Consider the following 21,367-nt stretch of genomic DNA (forward strand, 5'->3'; position numbering starts at 1 on the left):
GGTGTTGTACCGTGGGCCCCTGCTCCCATAGCGACACGCACACACTCACACACACATACACGCACGAGGTGTCTGGCTGCGTGCCAGATGCAACGAGGACTCTCAGAAGAGGTGGAGTGGACTCCGCAGTCCCCGCGCGAGGAGTCACCTCTGTGAGACAGCTCAGCTCACAGAGGGAAACTATCTATTTTCCTCATGGAAAAAAATGCACTTTTACCCAGCGCGTGCTTTAAAAGTGGAGCAGCGTTAGCTTAAAAGCTACCCACTTTACTAAGAAAACTACAGGCTTGTAGTTTGCGCGCGCATTTGATACATTTATGAACAATATATGTACTTTTTCAAAGGTTTTCCTCATACATCTCATTTTTACTTTTAATTCATGTTTACTCCCGTCGAACACAAGTCTCAGTATAGCCAGCAGGGTGAGTTCAGTGTCCACCAGTTTCTAACAGGGGAGACATGGCAGCGGCTTCCGGTGTGGACGGACATCTCTTTTTGTGTCCGTTTTCCTCCTGTTGAAAGCTTTTTAGGACGCAACTTTCTACACGCAGTGTGAAAACAGAAAGTTTCTGGTTGCAGGAGGGTAAACTACGTTGAAAACAGACAGAAAAGCTGTCACGCATAGAAAGTAGCATTGCTGAATCATTATTATTATTTGGCTAATATGATTAAAGATAGATTACCATTTACAGATTTTTTAAAATGGCTATTTAGCATAACAAGCCGCTATTAGTTAACCTAAAAGTTATATATATTTATATATACTGGTAATTTGCAAAATGATCTTCGTGTTGAATATTAAGTGAAAGTGTCTCCTGGTGATTTTTTCCGTCCAGCGGCACCGTGATGTGTTGAACTCATGGATGCTGTTGGGTTTAATTTCGAGCTTCAGTGAGTGCCGTGAGCTTTTCGTGTGGACTGTGAACTGCTCCTGAGGATATCACGGGGTCGCTTTGACCACGCAGCCTCGGCTGCAGAGTCCACTTCGCATTTTGAGCGACGCCCCCAAATTCCGTGCAGAGTGTTTGCAGACCCTCCGGGACGGAGAGGTGGAGGAGGAATCGGCAGCTCCGCCGTCCATATACGCTACAATCGCCACGCCATTACTTCATGACTTCATCGTATATTTGACAGGAGAGTTCGGGCCGCATTTGGAAGGTAAGGCGAGACGTTTTCTCGATACTTCCTGTTGATTTTCGCTCCTCTGTTTTGTCGCCTTTTCCTGCGCGCTGCGCCGTGTCGCAGCGACCACTCGGACTGTGGTCAGCTCGCCGTGGCGTCGGTCGAGCACCGTCCTCTTAGGTAACCTTAATTACGCCGAAACGATCGATCCGGTTCCCCGATCGAGCCGTCACAATGTCCATACACTCCTACTGTAATAACATAGGCGTCCCGTGTTTAATCAGGGGAGTAGTTTTCCTACAAATGTGGACAAGGAATATAGCCTGGTCTTTTTTTATCCACAGCCACCGCATCGTTGCGCACCTCGCTCTTTCGTCGTCGATACCAGACAAAAGACAGCCTGTTTTTTTCCGGTCCCTTATTTAGTCTTTCTCTGGCCACTTTAAGCTTTGGCTGGCACACATAACAGCAGTCGTCAAAATGTATTTGAAAAGCGCGCTCCACATTTGACCTGCGCATATGCGCATATCTTTGCATATTGTTGTCGCTCTGTTATTGATTGCATTGATATACCGTGAAATTCTTAAAGGGATACTGCCTCCTGTATGCGGAAATCCTTTTCAAGGCATGCACTGGTAGACACAGGGGTCTGTTAACCTCTATTCAAGTGGTTTTATATTTAACCTATATACATATATGTTATTAAAACAGTTTATCTGCACAGATTTTCTGACAGTTTTTAGTTGCTCGGGCAGAGAAAATATCCTTCCCTCTTATCTTCCTGGTTTACTCTCTTTCTGTATTTGCTTCTCCAACATTTCTATTCTTAACCTTCCTGTCTTCATCCCCTATTCATCTCTAGCTCTCCAGGACTCCAAGGCTGCTGCAGAGAATGGGAATAGGGACACAGGCCAAGGCTTGCCATTTTGGCTGAAGTAACAGCAGGACAGTTGTCAACCCCGCATCGGCTTCAATCTCCTTCTCCCTCACCTCTTCTCCCACGCACACAAACGCACAAGAACAGATACTCCCCATACCCAGTCACTGCTATGTCCGCCGCGGTAGACATCGCTGGCCCTTCCTCCCCAGATCAGGCCCACAGTAGTGCTAAAATCCCCAATGAGCCACTGAGACCGAGCCTTAAGCGCTCCAGCCACCCCTACAGCCTCTCCCATTACATCTCCACCCCTTCCCCTGCTGTGGATGTCAAAGGCCTGATCCAGCCCTCCCCAGCTCAGCAGCGGGCTGCCCAGCCCGGGCACACTAAGCCTCGCCGGGCCCCCTCCTGGCCTGACATGTGGGAGTCACCCAGCGGGCTCCACCTGGCCCATGCCGCAGAGCTGCTGATGCGTGCTGGGCTGCTGGCTCTCACCCCCACCACCACAGAGCAAGCCAACCTGGGTGCACAGAGCAGCCAGCCGGCTAAAAGAGAGGCTCCAGAGGCAAAGGGAGGACAGGGGGATGGAGAGGGAGGTGGATCTGGGCCTGAAGAGGAGGAAGAGGACTCTTCTCGATGTAGCACTGACTTCCAACCCTTTCTTGGTGCTTGGTTTCCCTTCAGCCCCGCTCTGTTCCCCCTGGCAGGCTTTCAGATGGGGGGAGGTCACTGGCGAAGCGCAGCCATGGGAGCCGAGGGCATAGAGGGGCTGGTGGCCGAAGGCTACTCCCCTGGCTCCCTAGGCGGAGGCAGCGGAGGGAGAAGGAAGAGGAAGAGGTGTGGGGAGTGCGTACCTTGCCGACGTCAGACGAACTGCGAACAGTGCAGCAGCTGCCGCAATCGCAAGAGGGGACACCAGATCTGTAAATACAGGAAGTGTGAGGAGCTGAAGAGGAAGCCTGGGGGGCCTGGGTTTGAGAGCAGAGTGTCTGGGTTTGATCTGAGGGGGTCCGACTTTACTTTGGGTCTGGCACAGGAGAGAAGCAATGGCGCCTTGGATGGATAGTAATTCCTGCTTTGGCAGCATTTGTCAGGTTGGATGATTGTTTTGGGAGCTGTAGTGTAATAAACACACACAGGACACCATGTTAACACGCTTGGACTGTGGTACGAAGACCTCCAGGTCTTGCGTTTAGTGAGGAGCTGCAACTCTGTTTAAGAATGTCCACACTTGTTTCCATCCTTTCTTTTGACAATCAGTGAATTGGGAGAGGAGAAAAAGAAGGATACCAATGTGTGTCAATATTTAGATGACAACAAAAATGCTGTATATAGACTGTAAATATCTGGAAAACATTATGTCTTTTTTTACATTGCTTTCCAGTTTGGATGTATTGTGCTTCAACATAAAGAGGAGCCAAATGTTTTGTTTCTAATGGGGAGTTTTGCTTCTGTTGTTCTGACGTCACTGCATCAGTAAGAAATGAATGAGTTCAGCCTCGGCTAAATTATTTCTTGTGCAACTTGTACTGTATAGCTCTGTTTGCCCTTTTGAAATAAAAGAAATTTGCCATGTGCATTTGTCTACAAGCTTTCTGCTACTCCTGTGTACCTGTGTTCCTTTTTAATTGGGTGTCTGTGTCAGTGTGCGACCATGTTTCTGCTTGCTCTTGCACATGTGTATGAGGTTGTGTGGATTATGAGTCACCTAATGGTGTGGCTGAGAGCCTTATCGCAACCCCACAGACGCATACACACAAACACACCTACACGCTGCTTTGGCAAGTCTAGTGCACGCACTCTGGTGCACCTAAACCTGACATGCACACACGATCACAAATACTCATCTTGCAAATTGCCCCCCCACCCACCCCTCGTTTTTTTTTCCACAAGTGTATATCGCATAGAGGCGCAGAGATTTTAAAGCAAATACGCAGCCAGCTGGACTGAGGCTACAGGGTGGGTTTTTGCTTGTTGCCGTAACGATGGCTGATGTGATAAGACCTTCTTCCTCGGCGCCACACTCCAGGGGACCGCAGGGAAGACGTAACCATGGCAACGGCCGGCCCGAGGTGTCACGCTATAATTGGGCCACGGCTGCACTTCCTGTGAGCCTTCAGTCAGGGGGATCGCAGAGGGACTGTGCGTGTGTGTGTGTGTGTGTGTGCGTGCGTGCATCTGTGGCGGTGAGGGGTGGGGGGTGTGTGTGTGTGTCTGTGCGTGTGTGTGTTTGTCAGGCAGGGAGAGGGAGAGAGAAAGCGCTGCACGCCAGCCAACGCAGGACACTGCCAACTCATGGAGAAAAGCAGTGAGCTCCAACATCATGCTATTACAACGCTCTCACTGAATGAGAAACACACAATCTTTTAGTTTGAGTCCACCGTCTAGTGTTTCTCCATCTCCCAGACAAAAGGGGAATTTCAAATTCTTGGATCTGCAGCCCCCCTCCCCTTCTCTCTTCAGTGCCTTTTCTAGTGATTTGGAGCTTAATCCCACTCCCCCACCTCCCCCCTCCTTGTTCTTGTCACACATACACACACACACACTCACACAAACGCACACCGGAAATCTGTGTCACCCGCTGCCCAGCAGGTCCAGTGACTCCCTGAACGCCTGCAGTCTGGCTCCACTGGCCTGCAAGATGGCAGGAGAGAAAGGGAGGAGGGGGCTGAAGGGAGGACAGAGAAGAAGAGGAGGAGTAGGGGGGGAGTTGAAAGAGAGTTGGGGGGGGGGGGGGGGGGTGGAAAGTGGATCCAGGGAGAGGAAAGGGGTGGGGGGGTGGGGGGCATAGTGAAGGGCAGAGAGAGAATGGGGGAGGAGGTGAGGGTGGTAAGAGAGCGGGTAAAACAGGGAGAGATGAAAAGCAGGCCACAGGGCGAGAGAAAAAAGAAAGAGAGGGACACGCGGAGAGGAGGACGGGGAGATGGACAGCAGGGGATGAAGATAACGTGGGCCAAACAAAGAGAAGGAGAGATGAGTGCAAGACTCAGAGAGCGGGGCTACGGAGGCCGGCTGGAATGCAGTGAGGCGGAGATGCAGGGATTCGCAGGTTAATGATGGATGTATTGTCCAGAGAGCTGGTGTGCGCCCGTCACAAACCCCTGTGGAGCTTACATATGTTAGCACCAGCAGCCCTGCCCACTCCAGAGAGAAAAACTCTTCTCCCACATACATACACTGCAGTGGAACAACCTGCCAGCCCAAGGCAACCTGCGCTGCTGCTGGGCGGACCCTCACTCATGAGCCAGACCTTTGAAATGTTGGCCACTGCGTTTGCTCGGAGACACTGTGTCTCATTGTGAATTTTTCTCCTCCTCCACTGGCTGTATCCCCACTGTTAGGAAATGTGTAGCAGCTTTACAGAAACAGAATCTGTCTGAGATCACTGCTCATTGCCCCTCTGTTATCCATTTGTATTCACTTTTTATAAACATGCTACTCTCTCACAGAAACACAATGGCTTCCTACATCTTTGAAAAGCTCTTGCTCATCTGCCCTGGGGTAATATTTTGGTGACATGGGGGTCAAAAGAAGACTCTTGACCTTTGACCTTTAAAGCTGTTAAAGGTGGCTTCAGAGTGGACCAGATTCTATAAACAGCGTCATCTCCCTGTGGTGTGGCCTCATGCTTCCAAGGAAAAACATGCACAGAAAACAGCATTAAAATAATAATGACTTTGACATTCAAGCCCACTTGTATTACATAAAATGTCAGTATGGGTTGCAGTCAGTCCAATCATAAGATATTCGTAAGATCAGGGAAAAATGCAATAAGCCCTCACAATATTCTCACATTTTGATAGTCTGTGGTAATGTGTGCTAAAAGAACTGTTAATCTTTAGCCTGCTGCTGATTTTTTAAAGGAAAGTTGGTTCCAGGAAGTTGAAGCACAATAAAGTCTGCTGCCTGCAGTGATATTTCATCATGGCTTGTTTGAACGCCACCTCATAATGTTGAATTTTCCCATGACTACTGAGCCAGAGTTCACTTGCACCATACATTTTGCGTAATTCCCTCCTTTTAAGAGAGCAGTACTTCTATGTGGAGCTGTCAGTTAAACAAGGTCCTGAGAATTTGAGTTAAATGATCAGTGAACATTGTTACATAGAATGCAGCACTAGCTTAACAATAAATGTCATGGGATATTACTTTATCAGACGATCTCGAAAAGTCAGTCAATCAAACTCAAGCTAAGGTGTATGAAAGTAAGAGGCTATAACCATATGAAAGGCTCAGTTAGTCATAGCTTAGAACCAAATGCTAACACCAGCCTGCTTACATTCTCATTTTGTAAGTAAACGCATTGGAATCTGTCCGAAAAAAGTGGCTCCAGTCCCACCAAGGGGCAGCTTGTAGCTGATAACTTGATTTTTGCTCACTGGACCAATTCTGGTGTGTAAAGGAGGGGCGGTAATGGAATGTAACATTGACTCAATTTGGTGTTCATTTCCACCTTTAAGACACCGAACATAGAACATCTACACAAGTTAACCTGGTACCTGGACCTATTTAGCCACTTTGCAGCTAACTGTGAGTTATCTACTCTATTGGTATGCTCTTTAAAGCTGCAGCCAGATTCTGCTCTGAGGTCCTTCCGGCTGTTACTTATTAACGTCCCACAACAACTGCCACAACCAGGTTACCCATAAGCCCACCTTCTTAAAGAGCAAGGCTTGACTAGTAAAAGTAAAATATTTAATTTGTATGGCTCACATTTTCTTTTAAAAATGTTTAATTGAACTAAAATACCAACAGCTCATAAAACAGAATATGTTTGTGATTGAGGGGCTGGATTACAGTCTCAATTTGGAATATGTGGTAGATAAGGAACTATGTTTTAAAGATGATAACGGAATTTTCTCTTGAAGCAAAACTATTTATTTATGACTTGAATGTTCATGTAAATAGGCAGCAGAGAATACAAATGCAAAAACATTGCTTTCTTAATATATCAATACAACTGAATTGTTATTATACAGCTGACAAATAAACTCTTAAATGTCTGATCTTCTTATTTGCAATCTCATTATAATGATCTGGTTCATCAAATTAAACTTTTTTTTTTTTTTTGCCCCAAAGGGTCTCAAATAATGTTTTAAGTTTACCAACACAAAGTCAATAGTCTTGTGCCCCCGTTTCACCTTTCAGGGTGCACAGAAAGTAATCAGGAGCACCAGTGGGCTCTTAACACCTACAGTATTCAGGTTACATTCCAAGAAGTCAGTGACATGGACTTTCTTACAGAACAAAGATGAAGGGCTCCTACAATGCTATGCTGGGAAACCCAACACTGTCCTACTATATATAGCGGGGCTTTTCACACTGTGTGCATGACTGCTCGTGTTAAAGTCACATGATTCAAGATATATGGGTGGACAGACACACGCACACATATGAGCTGAGGGTGTGGAGGAGGTGAGGGAATGCGAAGAAGGTTTATTGAGTTGAGTGTGACGTTTTCGTTCCCGTGACCCGAGTCTCATTTGCTCTGTCTGCCCAAGCGTCTCGCCCTCCGTCTCAGTCTTAACTGCATGCTAATCAGCGCTCAGTGCTGTCCATTTTCTGATACATCCCAGTTAATAGATAATCACTGTGTAAGTGATTACAATCTATAACACCGCTGCGTCATCTCCATTGACTTCACCTATGACACTGAAAACAGACACTTTGAGAGCAAAAACATATAAAACCACATTTTTTGTTTGATTAATTTCTTATTTTTTCACACCAACAACAAACATAAACTGTACATTAACAAAACAAATAGAAATAGAGGGCAAAATACAAAATGTCAGCATTAGCACTGATTTAGGAATTTATTGGTGACCAAGTGAAGTGAACATGTGACAAAGTAGTTAGGTAGTAATTACAGCTCAAATACTCCAAAGCTTAAAAATGGACTACTGGTGCTTCTGTACAGTATGTATAGTCAGTGAAGTACAGTTTCTTGCATCTGAAGTGATGTACTGTCATGAAAATCTTGACCATGGACAAGTTATTTCCTATGTTAGATACTCTAGGACATGAGGACAGAAATTAAACGATGACTGAGAGGTTAAAGTTCTGACTCAAAAAGTTGAATCTATTTTGCCTGACCCTGTTAACTGGCCCCAGTACAACCATCTGTATACTTCACTTACCGAAGATTGAATTGAAAAGGCAAAAACAATCAAGAATCTGAGATACTAACTGATATTTTTGCTTTTGTCTGTGGGTCCCACACCTCAGAGAGTTACTGAATGCAAACCAAGTATTAAAGATGATAAAAAAAACATTAGCATGTAGCACAAGAGCATGAATTTGGTTTCCACCTTTAGCTAACAAATCCTGTCCAAATGATGACTGCTCATGTCATGCAGATGTTTGATTAGCTTTATTTATTTTTTGTTCATGTTATAACAAATGTAGATAAACATGAGATGTATAAGAAAGCTCTGTAAAAATCAAGAAAGCATTGAGATAAAAAAGAATAATAACTGCTTAGATATTATAATCTAAATCTTTACCTTGCTCTATACCTTTACATTTGGTTCAATCAACTCAAGGCATGTTGATGAGTCTTCAGCCATGCTAGCATTCTTTCTGTGCTGTCGAAGCACTGGTGCACCTCAGCACAGTGGTGTTTGCAGCTAACAGCTAGCATTAGCATGCTAACATGCTCACATTGACAATGCTAATCTTTAGAATCTGGCAGGTATACTTTTGTTTTACCACAATCACCATCTTTGTTAAGCATGCTAACATTTGTTGAACGTGGTGCTAGAATAAATGGTTGTGTGTCCAAAGTTATAAATCATCCTGTGAGAAAGATAAATATGTATAGCACTAAAAGAAAGATCAGTAGAAAAGACAGTGGAATATATGGAAAACCACAAATGTTTCTACAAAATATAAAACCGTCAACTAGGTGTTGAGATATGCCACAAGTGTTGAATCAAATAAGTAGCAACAAATAAGTGGCCTTGGGGCCATATTGCTAACAGGGACCATAAAAAGCTGTAGGTCTTTACTTTCCTTGAATGTAAATAGCCTCACCTATAGCTTAATGCCAGCTCATAGAGGAACCACATGGTCATTGTTTATATTCAATCCAGTGTGCTTGAGTGTCCATATGTATCGGTAAAACTTCTGCTATCCAGGAACTGATGAGTGAGTTCATTTTCTGTTTCCTCCCATTAATCATCAGTTGGACAAGATGTTATTGAGCAAGATACCAAACCCTGAAGGGCTTCTAATGAGCAGGTGAATGCGTGTACATATGTGAATGCGCTGGATTGTTAAAAGGCTTGAAAACTCCATTAGGATAAAGATTGTTTATTATTTTCTGTGTAATTCAGTCATTTCATTGTGTCCCCAGAACTGATCATCAGCTGATGTGCAGAGGATCTTTTCCACTGAAAAACAGTCCAGCTACATGTTACGGCGACTACATGTAAAATCATCTGTAATAATACAGAGTAGAATACTTTAAATTGATCACTTCTTTTCAATACCCAACTTTTTATTGTGACTTCTCACATTTAAAACCACAGTGTTTTTCCACTGTAGTCGGCATGTCAACTGCAGACATTTTGTGAACGTATTTGACATTAAAGCTGCTTAGTTTTGTGATTCAAAAGGCTGACTTCAGTCCAGCAGCTCTCAGTCTTTCCACCCCACAGAGGTTCCTCTATCTGTAGGTCGGGCCTTCAAACCACGTCTTATAAATTAAAAAAGAAAAGATCCTTTTCTATCAATGTACGTAGCCTTATCTTGGGCCATTGCTGTATAACTGAGCTGCGACATCTGCACAGAGCTTGGTGCACTTGATATAGTCAGCTCTTACTCTTCAAGGGCCAAGTGTCTTGTAGCAGGGTGGATACAGACAGTCCTAATGGATCAGTGGTGTGCTTCTTTTCTGCAGGTGAGCAGGTTTGGCAGGTATGGGTAGTTTGGTGTTAGCAGGTGAGCTGCTGTGAGGATCATCTGTGAATGCCTTCCTGAGCTCTGCAACGCGACCTCTGTATTGTGACTTCTCTACACGACACTGTGTCTCTGAAAAGAGAGAAAAGGTCAGAGTGAGTTCCAAGAATCCATGTTATTCTTATTTTGTGGCACACACCAGCAAATTTTGGGGAACATGAGTGACATTATACTACTCTTAGTTTGATCTAACACATAAAAAATAAATAAAAAAACAGCAAGTTATGTCCATGCCTATTAAATGTGATACATCCTGCATATGACCAGGTGGAGTAACTATATCTCTGACTATACTATTCTACCTTTTCCAGCCTCTCTTGTTTTCTCACCTCTGTCTTGTGGGCTGACTATCTCTGTATCTGACAGCTGGGCTTTGAGCGGCTGGTTGCCATGGCTACCAAGATGGGGCCTGTAGAGAAGATGCCAGTCGCTAATGTTGTCCGAGCTGCTGCCTGATTCACTGTCGCTGTCCTCAGCGGGGTCCTTCAAGTCGTCATCAGACGAGTGCTCGTTTGGCGAAGCTGAGTCTTCCTGTGTATAGTCGAGGCACAACTCCATGGTCAGACTCAAACACATTGGACATTTTATACCCTCAAAGCCATATACAAACACAGGGACTCACGTCAACATCTGTAACGGGCAGCCTGATGCTGTCTTTGAAGCTAAGATGGGCCTCTTTTCCTGGCAGCAAGTCCACCGTCTGAATGCCACTCATGTTATCACCGTGGAGTCTGATAGACAAAGACAATCGTGTTTAGTCCCACAGACAGAGGTCCCAACCTTTAAATGAATCCTCTTGTCAGTCATTTGCTAAATAACTGACTGAGGCTGACTGAAACTGTTGAGCTCACTGAAGATCTTATCAAGAAAAATTGGAGTAATGTTATAATTATGTGTTAGTTCAGGAACATATTGCACTACCAGATGAATAATTGACAAAGCAGACAGTATATCTGTCCATCGGTTTAAACAATACAATCTTATGTGATGCTGTAAAAGAAAAACAAACTTTTTTTCTGAGTTAAATGTATAATTCCATAACTGTTGGGTTCATATGCAAAAATGCGTCCCAAAGAACATTTCCATTAAATTCCTGTGGAAAATTTGATCTCACCAATTAAACCACATGAATGACCCATTTTGTGTGAAACACGTCACACGATGGCTGCACCACAGTTAAGATTTCTACTTTTGTTTTTAGCATCAAAGATTCGATGTAAATACATAAATTAAGTTTGACACTTTGTTGCCTGACTTCCTATTCACGTTTAGGGTGGCACCAAACGGACTATTGTCATAGACTATTGTCATCTCTATACATTAACACTGCAAAACGTTTTAAATAAACGTTTTGTTTTCTACCTGTTGTTCATGAGGCTCTGGAGGAGTTTGGAGGACCTGAACTCATCCACCTCACCGATTACGCTGACGCTCACATCACCGTCCCGACCGAGAAGCCAGCTCACATGTTTACTGGAAGCTGGAAACCAAAGAAAACTAATTGAAATGGGTAAACCTAATCCAGATACATTTTCATAACAGTCACACAATCTAGTGCTCAGTTTAGCTCAGCTCAGTTGTGTTCAGGTGAACCGCCAGTAGATGGTGCTGTCCAATAAGAAAAGTAGGAAACTTCATGGGCCACCAGCGTTCTGCTGCAAAATTATTTTCAAAACAGAATATTGATATATGGAAACAATGTGGGACCACAGGAAAGACGAGTAAGAATGAAATGACAATAGTAAATAACAATGACCTCGTTTCTTCAGTGGGAAGGCATGGCTACATGAAACTGACTTTGAAAGAAACTCCTTAAATCTCTTTGACCATTTTGCTCTGCAAATATCAAGCTTTCTTTTACTACCTATACCTTTATTCAAAATTGAATGGAATTTATCAATGATGTATTGTCCCATTCACACCCTAGAAAGCAGGTCATTTTGAGTTGTTATTTCATGACGACACAGTGGTCAAAAATAAACCACATTCCACAGTTAGGGACATCTGTTTTCCATGACACTACACTACCCGATAAAGACTAAACACATGCCATGATGTCACAGATAGAGGTGTGGCTTGAGTGTGCAGCAGTAGTTTTCTGGCTATTGTAATCCAGTGCAAATGTCCACATAAAAAGAAAATACACGTCAGTGAGTTGATGAGACAGATTTCTTAGAAACCAGCTGACAAAGGAGGCTCTGTTTCAGTTCATAATTAGGGGGATGACTTGTATTTGTGTGCTGACACACAACACATAAGGGTACATTGTGTAAATGCCTCCATCTAATGTCACCAAAGACCATCTCTGACATAAATCACTGTCCGTCTTTCAACACAGCTTTACCTTCACAGCTAGCGTCACCTCACAGAGTTAGAAATTTGACAACAAGACAGACTGACGCCACCTCCATTACAGAAATGAGGCGTCTGTCAGTTAAACGTACAAATTAACCAGAAACGCAGAACATAATAAAAATCTTCACGGATGGGTTAAAGTTTGTTTGTGCTAGTGTGTGATATTTACGGGCCGACGTGCACACAAAGGCTTGTTTTTCACTGCCACAGCAGAGCACATTGAACAAAGAATGAAAGACATCCGTCTGGACTACATCTTGTGCAACGCTAACACAGACAACACACACACAGTCACCTCTCAGGTGACATGGCAGAGATTGGATAAACAAAGATGGTAACTTAATATGTGGTTTAAAGCATGGCGACGCCCCAAACCACAAGGTTTACTCAATCTTTAAGAGCTTTCAGCTCACAGAACATTTTGACTGGTGGAGATCGAGGCTTTCTGTTACACACACACGGCTCATTATCCACCTCAACCAGTTAAGGTGATAGGGTGTAAAGTATGAGTCAGGTCAACATCTTTAAAGGAGGAAGGTTGGGAGCAATGACTAAGACAGAAAGGTAAAGCTGGGAGTTACATGTGCAAAAAAAACCCCGCACTTAATCAGATTGGTAACCTGAGAGGGTTTCGACAACGCTTGTGTATGTTTCAGAGTTTGAAAGATTTTAACATTAATCAACTAGCTTTAAAATATATTTTGTGTACCATTCTTATAATAAATGTGACAGTTTTTGTTGTTTAGTAATAAACACAAAAAAGTTAAATGTAAATAACACCTGCATTAGCGAAAAAAGGCTCATTTTCAAATTTTCATCAGCAGTCAGTTTGCTGATTAAAAGTAATAGTTAATTATTCAAAAGGCAGTGGCTTATAATTCAGTGGTACTTAATTTTCACAAAGGATAATTGACAACAAAAATTTTAAATTTATCTTTCAAAAAGCAACTTATGAGGTATTCAAAACAACTCTTGTCCCCCTGCTAAGCTATAGAGCTAACAGCTCGCTAGCTTAGCTTAGCACGAAGACTGAAAACTGGTGAAATCAGCAAACATGGCTTCATTACAGCAACTTTGTACAAAATAATAAAATGGGTAAAATTGATTATCAAAGCTATAGAGATAAAAAGATTGAATTGGCCATTTCATTCTCTTTTTTAGCCATTCATTTCACACAAAATATGAAAGATTCACATTAACATTTTAGTCACATTAACTTGTAATTCTGTAGTCAGTCTGTAACTATTATATTTCTAACTGACAAGTAAGTCATTGATACAAATTTCACTGTTTCCTTGACAATAACTGAGTTTTGATGACAAATTACAAAACTGATATACCCTGTTGTAATCAGCTTCAGTAACAGAGAAACTTTCTAATTGAAATATTGGTGATTAAAGAGTGATACCATCTTAGCTGGGCAACTTTTTTTTATTTATTTGTTTTAATTGGCATCATATTTAATTGGACTAACTTGGATTCTGATTCATTCGATTTTTTTGGATTATACTTTTATAACACTGAATTTGATCACAATTGGCTTGAACTGGTCTGTATCTTTAAAGTGCCTTAAGCTGACGTTTGTGTGATTCGGCACAATAGAAAAAGAACTGAACTGAATTGAATTGAAATGTGGGGTAAAAGGTTATTTGTAGAAAGTATCAAAATTTCCATTATTTTTTTTCTTTTAGGATTGCCTTCTTTTAGTCTATTCCCACAAACCCAGTCCTGATAACATAGGCCATAGTTTTGAAGGACAGGATGATTTCCAAGAAACTGTTTCTGTAGACAGGCTCAGAAGTATGAATTTATTTAGCAGCATGCATTCTATTTATAAGAAATGTGTTTCGCCTATCTTGATCTGTCATCACTACGACCAGCAGACTGGTGACCATGTTGTCCATATTACGATAGTTGCAACAATGTAAATGCAACAGTATTTTCTCTGTATATCTAATTGCGATACTTGGAGTTCTGCTGTGAAGAAGTGAGGTCTTGTTTGAGCAGCTCTGTTAGCGCTCGTGTCTTATCTGAGTTACTGTTAATGTCAGACTAAGGGCCACATTTACCTGAAAACTGTGTACCATCCTGAAACAAAAAAGTTGCTACAAAAGTCAGCATTGACCTCTTTGGCGTTACTGGAAATCATACTGTATGCTTTAGTAGAATATGACATAAATGCTCCTGCATCCCAGTTTAAAAGCTAATGGGAAATCAGTGTTGTGGTCTACCTTTCTTGGGCAGAGTATTGCTGTTGTCCTGTGCTTCCTTCTCCTCCCTCTCATCCCGCTCTCTCCAGCGGCGTACCTGCTCCTCTCTCATCTTGAGAAAGAGGATCCTTTTCTGCTCCTCACTGAGGGCCTCCAGAACCTCTGGCTCCACCCACATGTCCTCAAGAATTTTAGCCAGCATCCTGCCTCTATTCCCCGGGCTCCAGAAACGACCGTCAGTCTCTCTGTCTCTCGGTCAAGTGGGTTGTGTTTCACCAGTGGGGTATGATGGCTCCTTTTCCTGCACTGCTCAGAGTCAGGTTCCCTTTTCTCTGAAGGATGTGGGATCGGGTATAGTTTTAACTGCTGAAGGAGGTCGCTGTAGTGTCCTTTGTGAAGTGCTCTTTGTATCGGTCTCTCTGGAGGTGGAGGTGCAGCGCGTTGGGATCAGCTGGGCAGTGAAAGCTGCTGCTGTGGTTTTTAGAGAGACAGAGAGATTACATCTGCTGTATTGTTTTGACCCTCTTTATTCAACAGTGTTCTGGCTGGCAGGACACAATGGGCCCTTAGCAAATAATCCACAATGCCAAGTGCAATGTGTGTGCACTGGTGAGGCTGAATGCAATGAGAACGCTGCTGGGCTTTCAAATATTGAAAGGCAAACAAGGGCAGGTTCAGCAATGTCAACATACACACACACCCATCCCCACACACACACACACACAAACAGGGCGGGGCGCTAATGACTCCATGCTATCTGTTGGTAACAGACACAAGAAGAAAAAAGACGGCTAAGTTTTTACACACATTTGTTGCACCTTATCTGCCCACGTGACAATGCAGTGAGCCATGAGGAAGTCCTCAAACTCAAAATCCCGGAAAACAACCTTTTATTGTGTTCATTACAGCAGTCTCCGCCTTGCATGCACTTTTGAAAAATGCGGCTTGTTTCAGAGCAAGAGCCAGTAGAATCTGTGATAACCACTGACCAATCTGCACTTCAGGTGATCTAATACCTAAAAGCAAAGCATTAGAAGATAATAAGCGATCAGCTGGAGCTCACAGGTGAACAACTGAATTGATCTAAATCTTACATTGTAGTCTTGATTTAATAATGCTATGTTAAAAGCTTAAGCATGGCAGCATAATAATCACGGTCATCAGATAGCTGATGCAAAATCAATTAAAGAAAAAAAATTCTCATCTAAAATGAAGGTTTTATTCAGAACAGGCTGAGTTTTCTTTAAGAATAGCTCAACATTGTAGGAAATAAGCTTATTTTCTTTGCAAAGACAATAGAAACAAAGAAACAGATAACCAGGCTTTGTCTAAAAGCCCATAGAGAGCGTGTCGTTAGTTGTTGAACCAGTATCCATTCATTCATTAACTCTGCAGCACTTCTAACGATTTCCTTCAGTCTCTTTCCACCCAAGGTTTCTGTCATACATGGTATTGGCTTTTTTTTCTTGCTTTTTTTGTGGTCTGTATTTGGTTTAAAGATAGAGGCTAATTTCATTCATTGTTTCATTCTCTTGGAGCAATAAAGCCCTTTGAGACTCTGTAATAGCAAACAAGACAAATAATCCCAGCCTGACTTGAAGATTTGGAGGCAAACATCCTGCTCTGTGAATAGTTGTCTTACACCTGCAACACAGCTCCCGAAATCAGCTGAACACAGATCCATTTAGGAAAAAAGCATGTCTAACTTATCAGAGACTAAGAACCCACGCAAACATGTCAGAAAAACACCATCACCCTGGGACAAAATTAGAATATATAGCGGAACAACATTCACTCACTCAACTGTGTTATTTAAGGTAAAGAATCCAGCTGTGGCTCTGTGCCAACATGCAAATAAGTCTGAGATTTGCTGCCGCCTCACACATGCAGAGAAAAGAAAGAAAGGTTTAGAGAGAGAGAGAAGGGGGGGGGGGGGGGGTGTGCATGGCATACTGAGAGAAAAGTTTGAAAAGTCTCTCAGTCTGAGCAAACACTGGCCATTTCACCGCGACAGAGGAGAGTGCGAGAGATAAATTAACTCCGACGGGCCACAGAATGAAAATCAAATAACAAAGACAGGCAGAGAAAGAAAGAAGGAAGAGCACAGAGGAGGGAGAGTGGACTTACTCTGTGGCTGCCAGCTGGTAGCATCTCCTGGCTCTGCTCTGATTCTCAGTGCCTCTGTGGGTTTGGTATGGTGAGTGTGTGTGTGTGTGTGTGTGTGTGTGTGACGTGACAGAGCGCGGCTTTGTGTGTGGTATCAGATCAGTCGTCAGCAGCAGTGGCATGCAGGCTCAACTCTGCTCTGTAGCATTTGTACTGAATAGGAGTGGGACGGACTGACATCACTGCATGCAACGTTTTCCCTCCTCCTTCCTTCTCCTCCTCTTTCCTTCTATTTAAATCTTCAGACTAAATTGCTGCAGTGTTACAGAGAAATTAGATAACAGCTGTATGGAAAATATCAGGTTTATGTGTCCACTTTTACCAAATAACTATAGTATGTAGTTATAAGTGTCTGCTTCCTTGTGGCAATTACATTCAAGAATATAAAGACTTTAATGTCCCCTAACAATGCCTGTAACTTTTGTTTCTCTGGGATATTGGTAAACGGGAGACATTATTGTATTTCTGCTGTCCCTCTTCAAATTTGCTGTGATTGACATAACTCTGGCTGACCCCCTTTCCATCTTTTTCCTTCCTTGAGGGAAATCCGCAGACTTTGTATGGAACCATTAACAACAACAGCACATGTGCAGGAAGGAATCTGGGTATTTATTCCACAGGATTTTTTCCGTCAACAGGTTGTTGACACAGTTATCATACCAGCAGAAGTCATTGTTTTGTGTTAGCTCCGCCCGATGGTGTCAGATCTGATACATATATAAGTTGGTTGGTGGGATTAACAGCCTCTATTCGCCTCAGCTGTTAATGTCATGCAAGGGTGTATAATCATTCATGTGTAGATGACTAAGCTTTCTGCTGGTTTTCCATCGAAAACAACCTGACAGGGTTGATTGGTGTGACCTACAGCAAGTGTTTCCAGGATATATGATCAACGATTTTCTTTCGGTTTGGAAGATACTTCATATCTTATACAAATGGGACAGTTAAAGAAAGACTGAAGCAGGAAAAAAAACTCGACAGTACTAAAATGAGCAAGCCAGACAGTTATGAGATAGAATTTTAAAAAATAAATCTGAGAAAATGTAATTTACGGTTTTGGTTTGCTTAAGTAAGAGTAAAAGACATCATAGGACCAGGTCACTGACATTTAATCTGAACCTGAAATGAAACCAATGTGCTGTCATCAGTCGATAGTTCTGAGTTTCCACCAAAACTAGTGTTTCAGTGATACCAGACGCCTGTTTGTTTACCCCTCAGTTTAGTCTCTGGTATCAGGGCAGGAAGCTGAAGGTCAGATCAGATACTCACAACTCCACTCAACTTTACTGGTCAGTTTAGGTGATGACCTATACTGATTAATGCAAGCAGATTGGGAGGTTTAATCCAATTCCAACAGTAAATATGTAACCCCAGTCCACTTTTCCAGATATAATTCTCACCATGACCTCAGATGTTGCTTTGAAGCTCAACTTCTCTCCATGAAAAGCCTGATATATGCAAATGTGGCCAAAGTGAGGACATAACACAATTATTTAAATATCTCTATATAGTGCCTACTTATCTCTAATCACTATGTGAACATACATTTGAATTGCACTGGAGGTGTTATCAGGAACTTCTGGGAAACAAATTCCATTAGGGAAGAAATTATTCATCATTTACCCGTCACAGTCTTTAGTTATAAAATGTCTTTAAGTAAGAAGCACACCTTGGGAAATCTAGATCCACGTGGTAGGTTTTAGAAAAGTGCTCTCGTTCAAACTGTATTAATGCATAAACAGCACCCTCTGCTGGAGGGATGCACAATAGCAGGTAAAATCATTAAAACTGTAAGTGAAAGGTTCCCGATATCTTAAATCCCAATGAATGAAACTCTGGTTAGAGAAAAACAAATGAAACCAAGCGTGTAATTATACTAAACAAACATGTGTGCAACATGAAAATATTAATTTATCCTTAGTTTGTACAAATATGTTTACATTTTACATACACTTCTCTTAAAAACTTGGAATTTTTAGACCAGTAAAGAAACTTAATTTGCTGTGTCTTTAGTTTCATTAAAATCCCCGTAATTGTTGACCATAGTTTAGCTGACCATTGGTCTATTATCCCATGCTTAAGAACATTTGAAAGGTTTAAAGACTTTTAAAGCATCAAAAGATACTTTTAATAAATGCAATTCAAATTTGAATGCAATTTTATTAATGTTTTGACATGCACCATCTTGCATTTGCTAGCAAGCTCCTCTAAACTGCACATACGATTTAAAACTTCTGTCCCTGGTTTAATGTTAGTTTTTCGGTCCACCTCATGTTTGTCAGGTGCAAATTCCCAGATAAATTTGGTGAGTGAGGAGAAACAAAGATGCAAATTTGTGCAAAAGGTTGCAGCACTAACATGTTAATCTAGATACGATGACCTTTGACCCCTATAATCAAACAGGCACAGTAAGTTAAGAAGACACTGTCATGCAAAGTTAGTATAGGCAAAGTATTAGCTGATACTAACTCTGCATGACAATGCAAATTCTACATTAAATGCATTTAAAGGAATATATGCCTTAGATGACATCAACAGTTACAGTCAAGTCTCCCCTATTAGCGTCCTATTCAAGAACATGACCAGCTTGATCTTCTGTGGCAAAAATGACTGGTATTCCCATATTCTCCCCTCAACCGCCCCATGTTTAATGCATGGGCTGACATTCAGCATGTTCTGTGCAGAGGATGAACTTTGTGAGTCACATGAGAGATGCATGTGGTTAAACATTCTGTAAGAAGGATTTGCTGCAGTCCCCAATGTAATTCACTGCCTGGATAAACTGCTGGAGGTTGTGCCCTTGGGCATTTTATTTAGCATCTTACCATGATACTGCACTTTTTCTGTCCTAGCTGAAAACTCTGTAACTACGGAACTACTAACCAATCTCCAAACTGTCCTTTTTTATGTTTATGAATAATAAGCGTTTTTACACAGCTTCCAGTCTGGTTTCAGAGCACTTTGAAGTACAGACACTACACTTGATAAGAAGTCCACTACAGATTGAGTGCTCCATGCAGATTGAGTAGAATGCTCAATTTTAGATTAGAACTCTTAGATTTAAGCACTGCCTTTGATACTGTTATTCAGAACATCCTCATGCATCTTTTAAAGTCCTGGGTTGGAATTAAGGATTTGGCTCTTAGCTTATTGCACTCATTTCCAACAGAAGCTTTTCCATCTCACTGTATACCTTTATCTCCTCAATGGCTCATTTGACTTGTGGCATGGCGCAAATTTCTGCTCTTGGCCCACTTCTATTCTTTATTTGCATGCTACTCTTGGCCAGGTTATTCAAAACTTGATGTACATTATCATTTATATTGTTATCATTACACTGGTGACACTCAGCTGTACCAGATACCAGATAAAACTCATGTATCTCACACCTTTTCTTTCTGATAAAAAACCTGGATGGCTGAATGTGTCCTTAAATCAAGTGATGATTAGACTGGAGGACATTCGCTTTGGTCCAGGCTGATTCTAAACTCACTTTTCATGCTCAAGTCAAACATGTTGTTCAGTCTTGTTTTTTGCATCTGAACACAATCTAAAAATCAGGCAATTCCTTTCAACTGCTTCTTACAAAAAGTTATGCATGCTTTTGTCTAATCTTGGCTTGGCTCCTGTGATTCACAACACTATCATCAGTCAGTCCCATATCAGACAGGGCTCCCTGACAGAAAGACACATCACCCCTGTGCTTGCCTGCCTGCACTCCTTTTAAAATATTGTATTGATTTTTAAAATCTTACTGCTCGCCTCCAAAGCCTTAAGGGCCCTTACCCCAAAATGATGCTTTTTATTCTTATTGTGGTAGCATGCTTTAACTTATTACTCCATACAGACTTTAATTATTATGTGCATAAAGCCATATAAACATCCGCTGTGGGAATTAATCCACCTACATCCCTGAATTAACATTTTACTGCGACAAAGTTTTACATGGGTTGAATAGGAAGGCCCACAGTGAGCGTGAGCATCACCAGAGGGGCTGCTTGACTGATTACATAATAAAGCTGAATGAGCACACAGGAGCGTCCTATAGCGATTAAAGCAAGCTTAATCAATGTTGAGAGGAGAGGCACAAAGTGTTTCATATATCATCACCATATAATAAAGTCACTGTCATCAATGTGTTGGTGAAGATGTTTGCAGATCTATTAGGCCATGCGTTTGACCATTTGGAAATCCAATATTCATCCTCATTTTAAGATCAGTTTGGTCTCCAGCAACTCATGGAGAAAATATCTGGGATTGTTGCCTCAATATGCTAAAAACTTTGTCTGCTGCTTTGTATTGGTAGCAGATAACGTAGAGATGTTTTGCTGCCACGGCCAGGGTTTAATCCCCCACATACACAATGTACTGGAGAGATTTCTACAATGAGGTGGTTCAAATATTTGTGCAAATTGAGAGTGACTTCTCTTCATCAATGTGCTGCCACCCTGAAACTTTTCAATTGTCTTCTGGGTCTAAGTTCCATATTTTCATGTGTCTTCCATTTCCCAACTTGCCAAACAGAGGCAGAGTGTGACACTGTTGCCATGGTGACCGGTCAGTCCGTTGACTGGGATGCCCAGCAGACTCATAGTTGGTACACATGCACAGCTTCTCTAACACACATGGCACATTCTGTGGCCACGTTGGCAAGGTCGTCCATGTTTTCCTCGTG

At 42.3% G+C, this 21,367-nt stretch overlaps 2 protein-coding genes across 2 annotated transcripts; one reads left to right on the plus strand and one right to left on the minus strand.

The window, feature by feature from the left end:
* The first annotated feature begins 796 nt into the window (after positions 1-796).
* LOC140318374 (uncharacterized) lies at positions 797-3,576 on the plus strand. Its single transcript, XM_072396169.1, has 2 exons — positions 797-1,158; positions 1,985-3,576. Exon 2 carries the CDS (start codon positions 2,172-2,174, stop codon positions 3,063-3,065), a length of 894 nt encoding a protein of 297 aa, XP_072252270.1. The 5' UTR covers positions 797-1,158; positions 1,985-2,171; the 3' UTR covers positions 3,066-3,576.
* A 4,113-nt stretch (positions 3,577-7,689) lies between these two features.
* Positions 7,690-16,841, minus strand: LOC140318375 (uncharacterized). Its single transcript, XM_072396170.1, has 6 exons — positions 16,654-16,841; positions 14,548-14,997; positions 11,324-11,441; positions 10,584-10,692; positions 10,291-10,492; positions 7,690-10,033 (listed from the first exon to the last, which is right to left on the minus strand). Exons 2-6 carry the CDS (start codon positions 14,726-14,728, stop codon positions 9,870-9,872), a joined length of 774 nt encoding a protein of 257 aa, XP_072252271.1. The 5' UTR covers positions 14,729-14,997; positions 16,654-16,841; the 3' UTR covers positions 7,690-9,869.
* Between the last annotated feature and the right edge of the window lie 4,526 nt (positions 16,842-21,367).

Source organism: Leuresthes tenuis, unplaced genomic scaffold (genome assembly GCF_036924035.1).
Source record: "Leuresthes tenuis unplaced genomic scaffold, fLeuTen1.0.hap1 SCAF_11, whole genome shotgun sequence".
Classification (NCBI taxonomy): Eukaryota; Metazoa; Chordata; class Actinopteri; order Atheriniformes; family Atherinopsidae; genus Leuresthes; species Leuresthes tenuis.

Excerpts from the sequence above, each read along its gene's own strand:
- LOC140318374 (XM_072396169.1), top strand. The coding sequence starts at position 2,172 with ATGTCCGCCGCGGTAGACATCGCTGGCCCTTCCTCCCCAGATCAGGCC.
- LOC140318375 (XM_072396170.1), bottom strand. The coding sequence starts at position 14,728 with ATGCTGGCTAAAATTCTTGAGGACATGTGGGTGGAGCCAGAGGTTCTG. Across the intron at positions 11,442-14,547 it reads CAATACTCTGCCCAAGAAAG|CTTCCAGTAAACATGTGAGC; the intron begins GTAGACCACAAC and ends TTTGGTTTCCAG. Across the intron at positions 10,693-11,323 it reads CAGAGCCTCATGAACAACAG|ACTCCACGGTGATAACATGA; the intron begins GTAGAAAACAAA and ends TTTGTCTATCAG.